This window comes from Trachypithecus francoisi, unplaced genomic scaffold, assembly GCF_009764315.1.
Source record: "Trachypithecus francoisi isolate TF-2019V2 unplaced genomic scaffold, Tfra_2.0 Lachesis_group11, whole genome shotgun sequence".
Taxonomy (NCBI): Eukaryota; Metazoa; Chordata; class Mammalia; order Primates; family Cercopithecidae; genus Trachypithecus; species Trachypithecus francoisi.
Window position 1 is genome coordinate 54277267 of NW_022681456.1, and position 15761 is coordinate 54293027.

Sequence of the window (15761 nt, forward strand, 5' to 3'; positions counted from 1 at the left end):
ACAGTCCTCACTTTCTGCTCTGCCAGACTATATACATGAAATCCAGGCTTCCAAAACCACTTTGCTCTGCTTTATTTAAAATTCAGCTGAAAACTCTCAGTCCTTTTATTCTTTGGATAAAAAGAAAACCTAATACTTACATTGATTTCTATTCAAACAATTATATTTTCTTGGTACAACTTGTATCAGAATTTATATCTCCTAATGAGAATTTTCCCCATAGCAAATCATTTGAGAGACCATGTAATGATGTTAATGCTCAAAGCATTTAGGACAGAGTCAGAATATAAACCTCATAAGAACATCCATCTCATTACTTTCCCACAGTAATTACAACTGTTTTACCCAATTCGATCATCAACTAATAGCCTGTATTTGACCCTTCATAGTTATGGCCATTTCAATGAAATTTACCTTTTCAAGACAAAGACAAATCATTATTGAGAACAGATAATGTATTATACACTGAGAAAGATATTTGGAGAGAGGGACTGGAATTCAAAAATATTTTGGGATACCACAGTGCAACTGGAATAACTGTATCTTTTAAAGATGACTCTCTCAAAGGTGATAGAACATTAGAAGGCATGTTTGTTAAATTCTAATTTGTTCAACCAATCTACTTGAAAATATTTAAGCACCTTGGACGTTGCAGTCACAGTGCAATGTGCTGGGCATAAGTAGATAAACAAAACAGACAATATCCTTGCACTCTCTTTGTGGCAATATGGCAGTGTAGAGAGAAAATGGCTTTGGGAGCCAGACAGACCTGAAAAGACCAAGAGAGACTCTTTACAGAAGGTGATGTGGGCCGGGTGCTGTGGCTCACACGTGTAATCCCAGCACTTTGGGAGGCTGAGGCGGTTGGGTCACTTGAGGTCATGAGTTCGAGACCAGCCTGGCCAACATGATGAAACCTCATTTCTACTAAAAACACAAAAAATAGCTGGGCATGGTGGCAGGCACCTGTAATCCCAGCTTCTTGGGAGGCTGAGGCAGGAGAATCGCTTGAACCCAGGAGGCAGGGTTTGCAGTGAGCTGAGATCACACCACTGCACTCTAGCCTGGGCGATAGAGTGAGACTCAATCTCAATAAATGGAAAGTGTAGGCTTTTAGACCTGTATTTGAATTGTAGTTATGGCATTGCCTGTGTAAACTTGGAAACATTACTTAAACTTTCCTGGGTCTCATTTCCCTTCCTTCCCTATTTTGTAAAACAGATGTGATAATGCCAATTTTGAAGAATGTTATGTTTTTTTTTTTTTTTTTGGTCAGCATGCAGTAGACTCTCAGTAAATGGTAGCTATTATTTGTGTTTATAGCATAGGTAGAGAAGTTGATATAAGCTTTAATGAAGATGAACTTTGGAAGCTAGAGAGCCAGGCTGTCAGCCCAGACCTTTGGGTGGCTATCACTGTGACGAGAAAGGCAGGTGCAGTAGGCTAAAGTATGACAATGGGAGGGAGAACAATGGAAGGCAGCCAAAGTGCATTTTGAAAATGTCCAGGGTGTCTCCTCGCTTTAATTATTGCTTCAAATTAGAGTCTAATTTATATTACTTTCCTAGGGAATTTAAAATAAAAAGTATTGGATTTTTATTTAGAAACTCTGAAGTGAGAATTTGGATTTCTTTTACCTGTGCCTGAAAAGTCCTCTTAATCAGAAAGGCAAGCAAATTACAGTCCTACATACTAGAGAGATATTCCAAGTTATTTGCTTTTTCCTATCATGTTCTTGGAAACCACATCATGAAGTGGATAGCATTTATTATGCATAAGAATACAATTACAATTGGTGACAGAAATTCTAACCAAAGACTCAAACTCAAACCACAGCTATGGCCCAAGATACCATAAAAAATAAAACACATTTATACTTCTGTAGCAGTTTAAAGGGAAATCAATATGTTCCAAGTCTCATGATATGGACACATAGATACTAGGTACACTAATATATATTATAGTTTTAATATACTATAAAATAATTCAATACTACTAAATGATATCTACTATATTATAAAATTGATTAACAACAAATATTCTAGGCATGATAAACTTAGATTTTGTTTGCATTCTTTGAGTTCTCCCTAGAACTAATTCTTTCACATTTTCCTCTGGATCAATTTCCATGATGTAGGCAGAGACTTACACCATAGCTTTAAGTCTTAAATTTAAACAAAAGTTAAATTAAGGTAATCTATGAACTCCGTGTACATTATGGAAACAGGATGAAAAAGAGGGTTACAGAGAGGCAGACACTGAATAAGCCTTTAACAAACAAAAGTTACTGAGGCAAAATCTATTATTTTCAAAACCAGAAACAAAAACAGTAACAAGGTTGATTTTGCTAAGCATCTGTACTGCCTCTGTCTTTAAAGAAACATAGCAAAAAAACCCAAAGAGGCACTAAACTATTTTCAGCATTCAGAGCTAGGACATGTTGCTCATCAGCTTTCAGAATACTTTAACCATTGTTTGTAAAATAAGAACACAATGACTATTAACACGGACTTTAAAAAGCATGTTTTGAAACGTTTCTTACTGTATAATAAACATCTCCATTCATTCATTCAAAAATATTTTTGCACGCCTACTGTGTTCTTGCCTCTGTGATTAACCTTGGTGAGGAACCATAGAAATGGCTGCTGCCTAGATGGAGTTTCAGTCCAGTGGGGAAGATAGACAATGAAAAAGTAAAGAAGAACAAGTATAAATTCCTGAAATGCTATGGATGCAAATTAATGTTTTTGTTGCATTTCTTAAATGTGACAGGTTGTGAATGACCAGGAAGGTTCTTACTGGCATCCATGTTTAAAATTCCAGCAATTAACCTTTTATAAGGATTTCCAATCAGGGCATTGATTGGTGGGTGGAGATTCTTGGAGAGCATAGTTGCCATCTGATTGCTAAATGTACTTAGAAACAGCATCACTTCTTTCATGATCCTTGGGCATAAAAGATGCCATAAGGAATAATGACTTTAACTCACTCCAAAGAAGTCCCAAGGAATTGACCATTGGAGGTTAAAAAACTGTTGCCATTTGATTGAATATGTATTCTTCACACGCTTTTCTGTGAAGTAAATGTTTTTATAATTAGGCTTAAAAATGTGAAATTTTCCTGCAAAATTGATTTTCCATTAAGGCATTAAAGTAGTTTCTCTTCCCTTCTGCTTGGATACTAATTAAATTATGTTCCAACTTGTTTTAATTCTGCAATCAATTTTTTTTCCATTTGCACTAGATTACAGAATCTCATTTAAAAATCACTCTTTACCAAATTTTACACAAAGCAGAGGTGATAGACTTATTCTCTAATGGAAACAAAACAATAAAACAGTAACTGCTCAAGTCATGAGGGCTTGCAGCATGTCAGGGTGGAATGTTAAAAAAAGGCTTAGTTTTTTTTTTTTCTGGTGCTATCTATTCCTTATGCTGTTTTTCGAGATAACAAATATCTCTCTATATAGTAGAAGGCATGGAGATAAAAATAAATTTTAAAAATGGAATAAAATGTTAAAATAAAAAGGGTTTAAATACTTTGATGATCTATCTGATCCTGGCGTACAGAACTGAGACAACTTTAAAATTGTACATAAGTGAAATCTATAAGAAGGGAAAATGGAGTCCTAGCTGTTGATTGTAATGTTTGAAATAATTAAGTCAAAATTTTAAATAGATTATTCTAAAAGGATAAAGATTGGTTTCAGGTTTGACTTGCGTATAACATAAATACTTATTTTTTGAAAGATTAAAAAGAAGAAAATCTCGAAGATTCAACTTAGACAGCTTGGGACTATACATATTGGTAGCCTTTTGCACATTGAAGAATTGTATACTGATTACCAAAGATGATTTTGAAGCCATATATTGAGAAAGAAAAAAATTAAGAAACAACAGTTTTATATATAACCATCTCTAGGAACTCAGAGGATACATATTTCTGTTTTAAAGAAACAAAAATAAGAGAAAGGTTGACTTGTCTCCAAGGTCAAATTCCACCTTCATCTGTTAGAAGGTGGGGAAGTGGAGGAAGAAAGTAGTCGACCATGCATCGTTAAAGAAACAAACTGGCAAGTGAATGGAAACCAGTGAGGTGGCTTTGATTGTGTAAATTTGCAGAACACGATCAAGCCAAATGGAAACCTCACCAGTAATATTTCCACCTGGGGACAGAATCAAATAGTGGGAACCACATGTTTTGTTGTTGCTCTTCCTGGTACAGCTTATCTCTTCCACATTACTTCCTTTTAAACATGGGTCTAATCACTTCCAAATTAGCTCTTACACTATCCATGTTCATTCCCATTTCTTTCTAAATTGCTTGCACATTATTTGGTCACAAAAAATAGCACATAATCCTTTAAGCTACACAATTACTTCATCATCTTATGACTTATAGTTGTCAACTTTCTGGCAACAAAACCTGACTGCATTTAATTAACATCACAGAGTTGGCTGTCAGTGGGTCTGATTTAACCTGTTTAAATCCAAGTCTCTGGCAGAACAGCTTACTATGATTAGCAGTACTGTTTCTAGATTCCAAAGCTGTTCCTTGAATTCCTTTTTCTCACTGTCTTTGATATCTTTCATCTCATTATGACATTAAAAATAATGCTTAACACTGTTAGATGAAAGCAAAACTAAAATCATGAACAAAATTGCTCATGTAAAGTGGAAAAACAATTTCTTTAAAATCATAAAACTAAAGTCAATCTAAGACTTCAATTTATTCACACAATTATAATTTTCTGCAATTAATGGACAGTGGCATGCAAAGTTAGAGCACATATCATTGAGAATATATAATTCTTCATATATAAAATGTAATTGGAATCTTACTTCCTTTATTATGAAAAAGTTTCTAACTGGGTCTAGTCATCTAGAGATACTTTGTAAGCTAGACATCTGTCTTATACAGGTTTTTATAACCTATATCTTGATAAAGAGAAATAGTCCAACTGAAAACCAAAAATTTCTATTCCTGAGTAGAAATCAAAGAGAAAAGTCTCTAGAGTTTTACAAGTGTAATGATAAAATTAATATTTCCCATTAATTACTCTTACAGATACTCAGTAAGCGCAGTGGTGAGAAAAAGGATGGAGAAGTAGATAAAAATAGAGGGACACAACAAATGAGGAGATGAACACACAAAATGGGGAAAGAGAACACACAAAATTAACCAAGAAAAAGGTACGAGAGAGCTCTCACTTAGTGAACATTTACCATATGCCAGACTCTATGCTGGGTACTTCACATTCTATTCTATTTCATCGGTAAGTAAGATAAGGGGCAAATCATGTTAGGCCACTTTCTAGGTTAAAATTCTGAATGGGCAGTGTGCCTAACCCCCTAGATTCTAGAGCAAAACCTGTCAACTTGGTGTTAAGTTTCAAATTCTGCTCGTACTCAAAGATTTATGAAAGAAGAAACTTGCTCAATGGTCTACATTCCCTTAACTCAGAAAAAAAAAATATTCACAATTTTTCAGAAACCCACTGGGTGTGATCTTGGATGTCATTACCACCTGATAATTATCCAGGTGAAGGTAACAAGTGTGAGCCATGCACCCTGCACAGGTGGGAATAGTGAAGTACCAGTGGTTCATGTTCTCATATTCAACGAACAAGCCAGCCAAACACCAGCCAACTAATAAAAACCAATCAGTTAATAAACATTTGTTATGGTCCTACTTTCCAAACAATTTATACAAAGTCAAACACTTCAATAAAATATTCAATGAAATATCTCACTACTTTGTTAAATAATTATGAACACTGTAATTGAATGATTGAATTTTTTTCATTATGTCTGTAACATTACTATTAGTTGACTTATGGGAAAGAACTATCCATAAAATCATATGATTTTAAAACTCAGTATTTTTCTTGGGTATTCTTGAATATCCACAGTAGGGCTAAATCTGTCTCAGTGTCTAAGAAATGTTAGTCAACATTCTTAGATATTGAGATGGCATATATATATATATATATATAATGTATACATGAATATTATATACAAAAATACTTAAGCTCTGCTTTTTTTTTGGAAAGTATAAGTATATATACTTTTTTCCCCCAAAAAAGCAAAGCTTAACTTAAGTATTTTTGACTCATTTTGTAAAATCAAATAGCAAATAGCAATTTTAGAGTGAAAACTTCAGTTTCATCATGGGAATTAATAAGCCTGTTCTAAAACCTCATTTCATCATGTAGGGGGTATAAAGTTCATAGCTTCAGATTGGTCACAGAAGACCTTAGGCTGAGAGGATTCCCAGGTGATGGACTTGACTGAGTTTCTCTGAAGGTCTGACTCTCTCTGTGATCTCCCTGGGGACCCCAGAGGCCAGGGAATCCTGGGGACCTGGAGATCCAAAATGATTGAGCGGTCAGCCATCCCTTGAGTAATTACAGCCATATGTCAGGAACTGAAGAGTGACTGGGAAAGGAGTTGTTTTAGGAATTTGGAGAAGCTACGGGTTGTCTGCTTTTCTAGTATTGGTCCACTGAAATGTTTGCAGAGAAAAATGCTGGTGCCAGGCAGGCATTGCATAGTCAGATACAATTGATTATTATGAAGCTTAAATGCACTAAACATATTGAACTTCCCTTTTTAAGTCATGGAAAAATACTGGGCTAAACTATTAAAACTGGGGATAAACAATGTGAGGAGTAGCATAAAATGTGAGTCATTTAAAAAATGGATTTAATATCAGGCTTTGTGAATTTTATTTGATGTTTCACCAATTATGCTCTCATATCTTTAGGAGAAACAATGAACTGTCTGTGATATGAAGAAACAATCAAGGAAAAAGTACCATTTTATTTCTGTGTAATGGTTACATAACCTATGCAGAAAACACAAAATGATTGTGGAAAAATATGAGAAATAAAATAATTTTTCATTGTCCTTTTAAAGCAGTAGTGTATGAGCGTGTGTGGCCTTTTGTAATCTTTTAGAAAGAGTTCCTGTGTGCATGTGCGTTTGTTTGTGTCCAGGGATGCTGTTTCTAGATTCAGTATACAAATTTCTCTTTCTCCTTTCAAATAACACCCAGAAGACCTGTACACTTTTTAACAAAGTGGTGCAATGCCCTTGGCCCTGCTTTACCAGCTATCAACAGCTAGAGGCCTACACCCCTCTTTGTAAAGAGTATTTCTCAGTAAGTTATTATATGAGCAGCAACTGGCGAGTACAGCTTGTGATGTCAGAAATGCTAATAATTGCCTTACCTCTTCCTTCTCAGCACTTTGCAGGTCACGCCATTCCTCAGTCACATGGCCAAAATCCACTGTGTTCATAGGGACTTTAAATTCTCCAATGATGTCATGCTTAGAGAAACGATCAAAATCATACACAGCCATCACCAGGGTTTTGCCACCCAGTTCCGAGTATGGCACCTAAATAAGAAGCGATGAAGATAAAATATCCAGTCACAAAAATACTTAAAACATGTTACTTGTTCATGGTGCTTAATTTAATATTTATGTTGCATAAACAGAACAGGGATATAATTTTGTTTTTGGTTATTTTTTAAATTGAGACTTTTGACAAACTGCTTGAGGCTAAAATTACTTGAGAGAAAATGGGAATTTTTAGTGATTTATTGCTTTATCTCAAAGTTCTAGAAGCTGTTAGCATTATTAATAATGGATCCTGCTATTAGTCATGCTATAAATCCTTAAGATTAATAAAAGAATAAACAAGCCAATTGCATCTGACTATAAATAAGTTTTTCTTGTAGAATATTGTGTTGTTATTGTTGTTATAAGTTATATTGTCAGGGTGTAACTTACTGAGGGGCAAATAACTTTTTTCAAATGTTCCATTAACTCTTTCAAGGCATTTAAATGCCACAGTTCAATGGAGCAATGATTTATTAAAGACTATGCAAGGAGTCTGAAAGGATTGAAATGATATTCACAAGTGCCTCACCTACTCCCTAAAATAATTTGTTGATTGACAAGAACTGACTAGGAAATTGATGTTTTGAATATCAGAGGTGCATTATAATATGGGTTTTGAAGTTAATTCTTGGGTATGACATGTTTTAGGATGAGTGGTGGCAAAAGGCCAAGAACTGATGAATTCTCCAGCTGTTCAAATATATCTGGGACAGATGCTATGGGTTGGGATGTTTATTAGTGACATTTTTTAATATTCAGTGAAAGCAGTGCAATCCAAGTAAGCTACACTTCAGTAACTGGGTAGAAATACCTAATTAAGAAATTGTTTAGACTTGTCTTAAAGGTTTGATCAATTTTCATACACTTCCTATTATTTTATCAGTGTAAATGGTTGTCTTATGCTTCAGCAAACATTTCTCAATTAACTCTGTATATTAAGGAGGGAAGAAAAGGAAGAATATTAGGCCATCTACATAGAAGAAATTTTAGTTTTCCAAAGAGTTTTTCTTTTCTGTCATTTATGTATCATCTGTTTGGAATCTGATTATTTTATTAAGATGTTATGGTTAAAAAGTAAGCATCATACTTTTTTTAGAAGGAATGGAAAATAAACCCTTCCAAAGGGCTGACTCTCAAAGAAACAAACAAAATATTTTAGAGTAGGGATAAACCTTTGAAAATTTTATTGTATATCTAAAATCTCTCTAGACTTTCTAATGATTGTACTCAAAGAGCCAACAGTCAAAACTCTGGGCTTGGGGTCAGACAGACCTTGTACCAGATTTGGACTTTCCAACTAAAGGGCCTGGGGCACGTGATTAAACATCAGTTTATTCATCTATTAAATTGTGATAATACTGTAATAATGGCTGCTTCATGGGGCTGTTTTGGGGATGAATGAATATATGTAAAACACCGAGCGCAGAAGAAGCCCTTGAAAATATTTATTGTTCGAATGATTACTAGCTCCTTCAGATAACTGTCTGGAGGAAAAGAAGACGAATTTAGTTTCAGGCATGTTGAGTTCCTGTTAAGTGTTTAAATCCATTGTAAAGCCAGTCCTCTTTAAAGTCTTTTATACTTCCATTCCTATATCATATTGCCTCTTGGCATTTCAAGATGAGTAATCTACAATGTCTAACTAGCTCTCTAGAAAAATTGAAGTATTTTTAAATATAGCAGAATATATTATATGTGGATTATGTACAGTTTGATCAACCTGTCTGAAATAAAATGAAACTTGATAAAAATGTATAGAGAATTCAAAAATTTCAATAATTACACTTGGTTTTATAGAAATTACTAATAAAATTATTAGCATTTTTTTAAAAGAAATAATAATGTAGGCAATGCAATACAAAACAAAGCCCCAATACATTAGCTCATATAATTTAAGAATTTCCTCACTAAGTTTTGATCAGAAACTGCTGACCTAAGTTAAGATTAATAAATAGATGAATAAAACAACTGTGATTACTATTACAATATTTTTAAAATTTTATTTCCACTTTATGTTTTGTGGTATGTTGACTATAGTGATTAAGCTTCATGAGCAAATACTCTTCCTGAGCTGAGTGTTTCCAGAATGTCTTTACTGCTACTTTAAATTCACTGTCTAGGTACAGAAAAACCAGATTTTAAATAAGATTACTGACAATCCATGAGGGACCTTTGTCTTGAAAACTCAGAAATTTTAGAGTGAATAGAAAGACACTTCCCCTTTACATAATTGAAAACAAGGTTTGAAAAAATGACTCATGCCCTCATTTTCAATTTATTTCATCCCAGAATGTTTGCTAACACAAGGCACATGCTAAGCCTGGCTGATGGACGTGGTGATTTTGAATTAGCCCGCTGGCATATTCACAGACATGTCATTTTTCACAAACATATTGTTCTGAGTAATGCATTAGAAAGTTTTTTTTCACATGTTAAAGATATCCACCAAAAGAATTGTTTTTATGAATGATTTCAAGCCAAGATCCACAAAGATCCTGGAGACCTGCAGGGCATGTTTTCCTGATGAGATATTATATGGCTGGAATCTCTGTTATTGTTTGTCAACTGAGGTGCCTCAACAAGATGAAGAACATCAGGGCAGAACCTAGAGTAAAGGAAAAAGGCTAGAAATGCAATAAAACAGTGTGTTCATATTCCTTTTATTGATTAGTTAAGAAGAATGACTTTAACGTGCTCAAACTGCCCTTCTACACACAGAATTTTGTTATAAGAGTCATGTCTATTTGTACCATCTAAGCATTGGGATATAGCTTAATCCTTAATCTAAGCATTGGGATATAGTTGCAATCCTTAATTGGGATTGCAACAGATGTACCTATTTTCACGAACTTTGAAATTTAGAAAAATAATGATTTCATTCTTTTGGCTTTATGTTAGGTAGGGATCTCACTTTTTAGATGTGACTGTGACATCCTAGTCATGTTCTAGTCAATTCCATTCCGAAATGCCTGAACTGAATTGTACTCTGAACACACTGAAAGGCAATATTGAATCTTGACTGTAGTGAAGATAAGAATTTTGCATGTTCTTACTGGAATTAATGTGAGTCCCTGAACAAGCATTCATGTGCATGTTCATGTGTATGTGACAGGATGAGATCAGTCTTTTAACTAAAACAACAAAGGAAAGGTTATAAATAAATATTAAAAAATACCTTGAAAGTAAATTGCTCATTGAAGACAGGATTAAGGGTTTTTCGGTGGACTTTCGTCTCAAATTTCTTCTTCTTATCAGGTAGCAGAAACACTTTCACATAAGGATCAGATGTGCCCCCCATGTCCAAGGCGGGCAGTTCGGCAGCCTGAATGATCCCTACTAGCAGCTGAAATAAATGAGAGGATACAGCAAACATAAATATTAGTGGACGTTTTGGAAAAGATCGATTTGTTCACAATGCTGCATATTGGGATTTCTCCCTCTTCCTATTTCGTTTTAATAAACTCTTATTCTCTTATGAATCTGAATACAGAAGGCAAATGAAGTGAGCTATGTAGACTTCAGAAACCCAATTATGACAGATGCAGGCTCTGGGAAGCCTGGTTTTAAGCACAAAGGAGGCTTTTTAAAAGGTTGCTGATTGCAGTTAAATATGGTGTTCATTTTTGCAAAAGAGTTGTAATCAAATAACTTTCCAGTTGCTAAAAACCCTTGTGCATTGTTTTCTTTCCAGAGCATGATTTGTAAGTGAAAGTACATTGTTAAGCAATCACAAGTTTGTAATTATAAAGTGGGAAGCTTTTATTCTTTATCAAAGCCTCAGATCAGCTGAGTAGAAATTTCTTAGAAATTGGGTAGCATTTTGAGATAAAAAATAAGATCCTCTAGTTTCTATTATATTTGACCTTCGCTTGTGGGCTGGCCACATTTATTTTAACTTACAGTAGAATGATTATTATCTGTGAGATTCTGTGTTTAAATATAGGACATGGAGTCAAAGAAATGTAATTTCAGCTTCATAGAGAGGAAGGGAGATTGGAGGTGAGGTTTTTTAATGTTGAGTAACTATGTTTCTTATTTTTTCCAAGCACCACAGATCTACATTTCTTTAAGTCTGTTATCTTACTGATGCATTCTTAAGCCTCATTATGAATATTAAAGTATTATGGCATTGTTAATATTTTTGCAAAGAAAAAAGAGGTGTGAGTAGACCATCACAGATACTCTGCCATTAGAAATTTTGCGTCAACAGACTGATTTAGATTCACACAGGAAACAAAGTAGACTCTTATTGTTATTCAAGGTATATGCTATTTGGTAAATGCAGTAACACCACAGGTTTTTACATCACAGTCTGAGAATTTGAGTTCATGCCTTTTAAACTAGTAGAGTAAAACAGCAATTCACCTCCTTAAAAAAAAGCATAGCCATTTTAATTGTGACCCACCATGTACTGAAGTGCATTTTGGCTAGTTGGCTCATTTTTAACATGGACCAATAACCTGAATGATTATGTTGTTTCCATTTTAATGCTTCAATATCTTTTTTGTGGAATCATGATATGACAGTGGCAATAAGAATGCTAGATTGTAGGTACACAAAACACAGTCAAAAAATAGCTAAAATAGGCATCAGATTATAAAGACATGATTAGTAAAGCAAACAGTCTGTCTCTTTGTTTGCTAAATTTGTATTTGATATTTACCTTTACGTAGCAATGTGAATAAGTAAGATTCTATTTCCTCATCCTCACTTTTTATAAACAATTTTCTTTTGAGCAGGAAAAAACACGAGAGAGTTGGCTTAAACTCTTTAGAAGCTAGACGATTTATGATTTAGAGTTTTCGGATATTTTGTTAATAAAGAATGAGGTTACTTTTTCCAACCTTGTTCTGCCTTCTGCCTAAGAGATAAATATCACATTTCTCTCTACCATGAAAGTGTCTTAATTAAAATACGTTAGGGTTGTCTTTTAGTTTTGGTAAGCAAACATATTTGATCCAAACTTTATGAAGTTTTTCAGACTTTATCTTCCTGCCTCTTAGGAATCACTTTATAAATCAAATTAGCTGAGAATATTTGGGGAAAAAATCAATGCATAATATTTTAAAAACTCATCAGTTTCTCAGAATGAAATAACTCTTTAGATTTGATGTTTGCTGGAAAGGGAACAGTAAATGTACGCTTACTATATTTTAGTAAAAATATCTTCAGTGTTATTATTTTCTTAAAAATACTACTTTATAAAATGATACTTACAGTATTAATAATTAAAGCTAACTTAAAAGCTTCAAAATTATGACTAACCAGGATGAGACACCTGATTTCCACTGGAAAATATGAATGGTCAATAAATGATGAGAAAAGTATTGGATGCATATAGAAAGTCAGATTAATTTTTTTGAAAATATGTTATACATTAAGACCAATATAAGTTGTCCTTGATCTTTCCTAGAATATATCAATAAGAGGTTTTGCTCCTAACCAAACCCTGATGCTCAAATTTTAGTAGAAGTGATAGAAATGATCACAAATGTCATATGTAATTAAGTAAAAATGGTAGAATTATAAACCTGAACCTGTAAACCAATAATGTAGTTTTCTAGAATGTATTATATAATAACTAGCCAGGGCTATAATGAAGCTGATCAAAAAATTATTTTTACTATGACAGCATATTTACACATTCTTCATGAGGAACCCTCTGGAAACTTCAGAAAGTGAAGACATTATTTGAACTGTCAATTCCTAAATAAAACACAGAATTTCTGCAACAGCTTAGAGCTCTCACAGCACTACTGACTTTGGATGTTAGTCATCAAAGATGAACATTGGTGTTTTATTTATTTATTGTTCATTCCTCATCAAACTGGAAATCATTAACACATGCTGCATTACTACATTACTAGTAACTGTATTTATTTTACATTCATCAGTTCTTCTTCTTTTTTTTTTTTTTTGAGACGGAGTCTCGCTCTGTCGCCCAGGCTGGAGTGCAGTGGCCGGATCTCAGCTCACTGCAAGCTCCGCCTCCCGGGTTTACGCCATTCTCCTGCCTCAGCCTCCCGAGTAGCTGGGACTACAAGCGCCCTCCACCTCGCCTGGCTAGTTTTTTGTATTTTTTAGTAGAGACGGGGTTTCACCGTGTTCGCCAGGATGGTCTCGATCTCCTGAGCTCGTGATCCGCCCGTCTCGGCCTCCCAAAGTGCTGGGATTACAGGCTTGAGCCACCGCGCCCGGCCCATCAGTTCTTCTTTACCCAAAAAGATAAGTGAAGCAAAATGAACTGGAGAGGTTTAAAACTTTCCTACTTGGAGAAGAGCTATGTCTTACACATTTTTTAATTAAATTACATTAAATTAAATTTTTTTTGAGATGGAGTCTCACCCTTGTCGCCCAGGCTGGAGTGCAGTGGCGCAATCTCGGCTCACTGCAAGCTCCGCCTCCCGGGTTCCCGCCATTCTCCTGCCTCAGCCTCCCGAGTAGCTGGGACTACAGGCGCCCACCACCTCGCCCAGCTAATTTTTTGTATTTTTAGTAGAGACGGGGTTTCACCATGTTAGCCAGGATGGTCTTGATCTCCTGACCTCGTGATCCGCCCGCCTCGGCCTCCCAAAGTGCTGGGATTACAGGTGTGAGCCACTGTGCCCAGTCTGTCTTACAGATTCTTAAAAACCTGATCTCTAACTTAGCCTATTCCCCTAATTCTTATCCAGCTTTCACATTTCTGTAACAATTCAGAAGGTAAGGAACATTTTCATCAATGTTGTGGATCCTGGAATGTCTTCGAATGTAAAGCGACTTTTAACAGTTATCTTTCATCAATCTCTATTTTATTGACAGACAGTCAATAAAAGGTAGCCACTATTATTCACCTAGGTGGTATTTCATGACTATGAGAAATTGAAGCAAAAATGCCTATTTTGTTACCTTCTTTAGTTCCTTGTCACTTTTTGGGCAATATTCCTAGGCACTAGAAGTAAATCTCTGGTCTTCTCACTCTTTTAGAATTGCTATCTCATTAGCACTAGGAGTTTCACCTAGTACCATATAAGGCAATCCTGCTTTTAAATGTAAAGGACCAGAGTCAATTTTTCATCTTTGATCCCTTATCAAATCATTCTATTGTTTTTCAAAACTTTGGCTAGAATAGTGGCCAAACTCAAAGGCCCCTAGCCCTGTCTAGTTCTAAATCTGTAAAGTCCAAGGGAGGTTGCTGCAGCTCCGGCTGAGGGATCTGAGAAGGTGAGACTGTGGCTAGAAGCTCTCAGAAGCAGACTGACTGCTTCAAGTTAATTTGTATTCTGTCTGCCTGCTGAAAGTGCCACAAGTAGATGTAATCGGTTGAATACTGTGAATTCCAATTACCAGAAGTTAAATTAGCAAGTAGGGGACTGCCAGTTCTTAGAAATTATTTCATCCATAGCTTTGATAATTGCATTTTCTCCTCGCAGCAAACAAAATATTTTAAGAAGTATCTTGCTGCAATTTCTACTTGGTAATTTCAGAAAACATAATGGAATTTGAAGACATTTCTCCACTTCAGACCTGGTTATTTTGGAAATCATAATCCAGTGAATACTGAAGTTTTCCCAGTTTCTCCTCTTCTTTGGGTTCTTCTTTTTCTTCTCCATCAGTCAATCCAGTTTCAGCATCATCATCCTTGAGGGCCTATGTATAGAGAAATGGATCACATGTGAATTTCAGTGAATTTTCATTAAAACTTAAATTGAACTGGGCCTGTAGTTACACTTCCAAGCTGTTCGAAGCAAGCACTAAGATGCTGGAAATCTGTTTGACACACATTCACATTTGCTGCTTACATACGTTTTTAAATTCCTTTTGTGCACGGAATTTTTTTTCCCCAATCAGCAAGCAAAATGAAAGCGATGGAAGAAGCCCCTCAGAATATTGCAAGCAAAAAATGTAACATTGTTGCAAAGAAAGTATCAACTTGGTGTTGTATTTGGCTCTGATAAAACTGCTGCTTTCAGAGGAAAGATAAAACATGCTACTAACCAGGCCAGGTTTCACATTCATGTAGTTTAAAGAGATGCTCAGCATCATATAAAGTATCGCTACATGCAGTGGAATAATTAATATAAAATGCATGGCCTTTTGTTGCCTTGTTTCCTATGAAAAAGATAGTTCAGTAATGATCCTCAGAAAATTTAAATTCCCTGTCTTTCACATCTACATTTATCATGGTATGAAAAAGAGGAAAAACCATGCCACCAGCAAATCCATGTTTAGAGAAAAGTTCACCCCACTTCCAGTTTCAGTTTACCACTTTATTTTCATAACAGCTCCACCAAAAGCTAGGCTGAATTAAATTGATTTAAGAGTCTATTTGATGTCAAAAGATAAAAAGAGTTAGGTTTGCAATTCTGTCAAAAAC

At 35.0% G+C, this 15761-nt stretch overlaps 1 protein-coding gene across 5 annotated transcripts in view; it reads right to left on the reverse strand.

Annotated features, from left to right (window-relative positions):
• The window catches only part of SYT1 (synaptotagmin 1), a 605736-nt gene that overhangs the window by 154939 nt on the left and 435036 nt on the right, over nucleotides 1-15761 (reverse strand). For 3 of the 5 annotated variants that reach the window (XM_033221176.1, XM_033221177.1, XM_033221175.1), the window contains 3 exons: nucleotides 14912-15034; nucleotides 10581-10748; nucleotides 7232-7399 (listed from right to left, as the gene is read on the reverse strand). In XM_033221176.1, the coding sequence (XP_033077067.1) occupies nucleotides 7232-7399; nucleotides 10581-10748; nucleotides 14912-15034 (459 nt within the window). The remainder of the gene's footprint in view (nucleotides 1-7231; nucleotides 7400-10580; nucleotides 10749-14911; nucleotides 15035-15761) is intronic. The other 2 variants (XM_033221179.1, XM_033221178.1) reach the window with 1 other exon arrangement.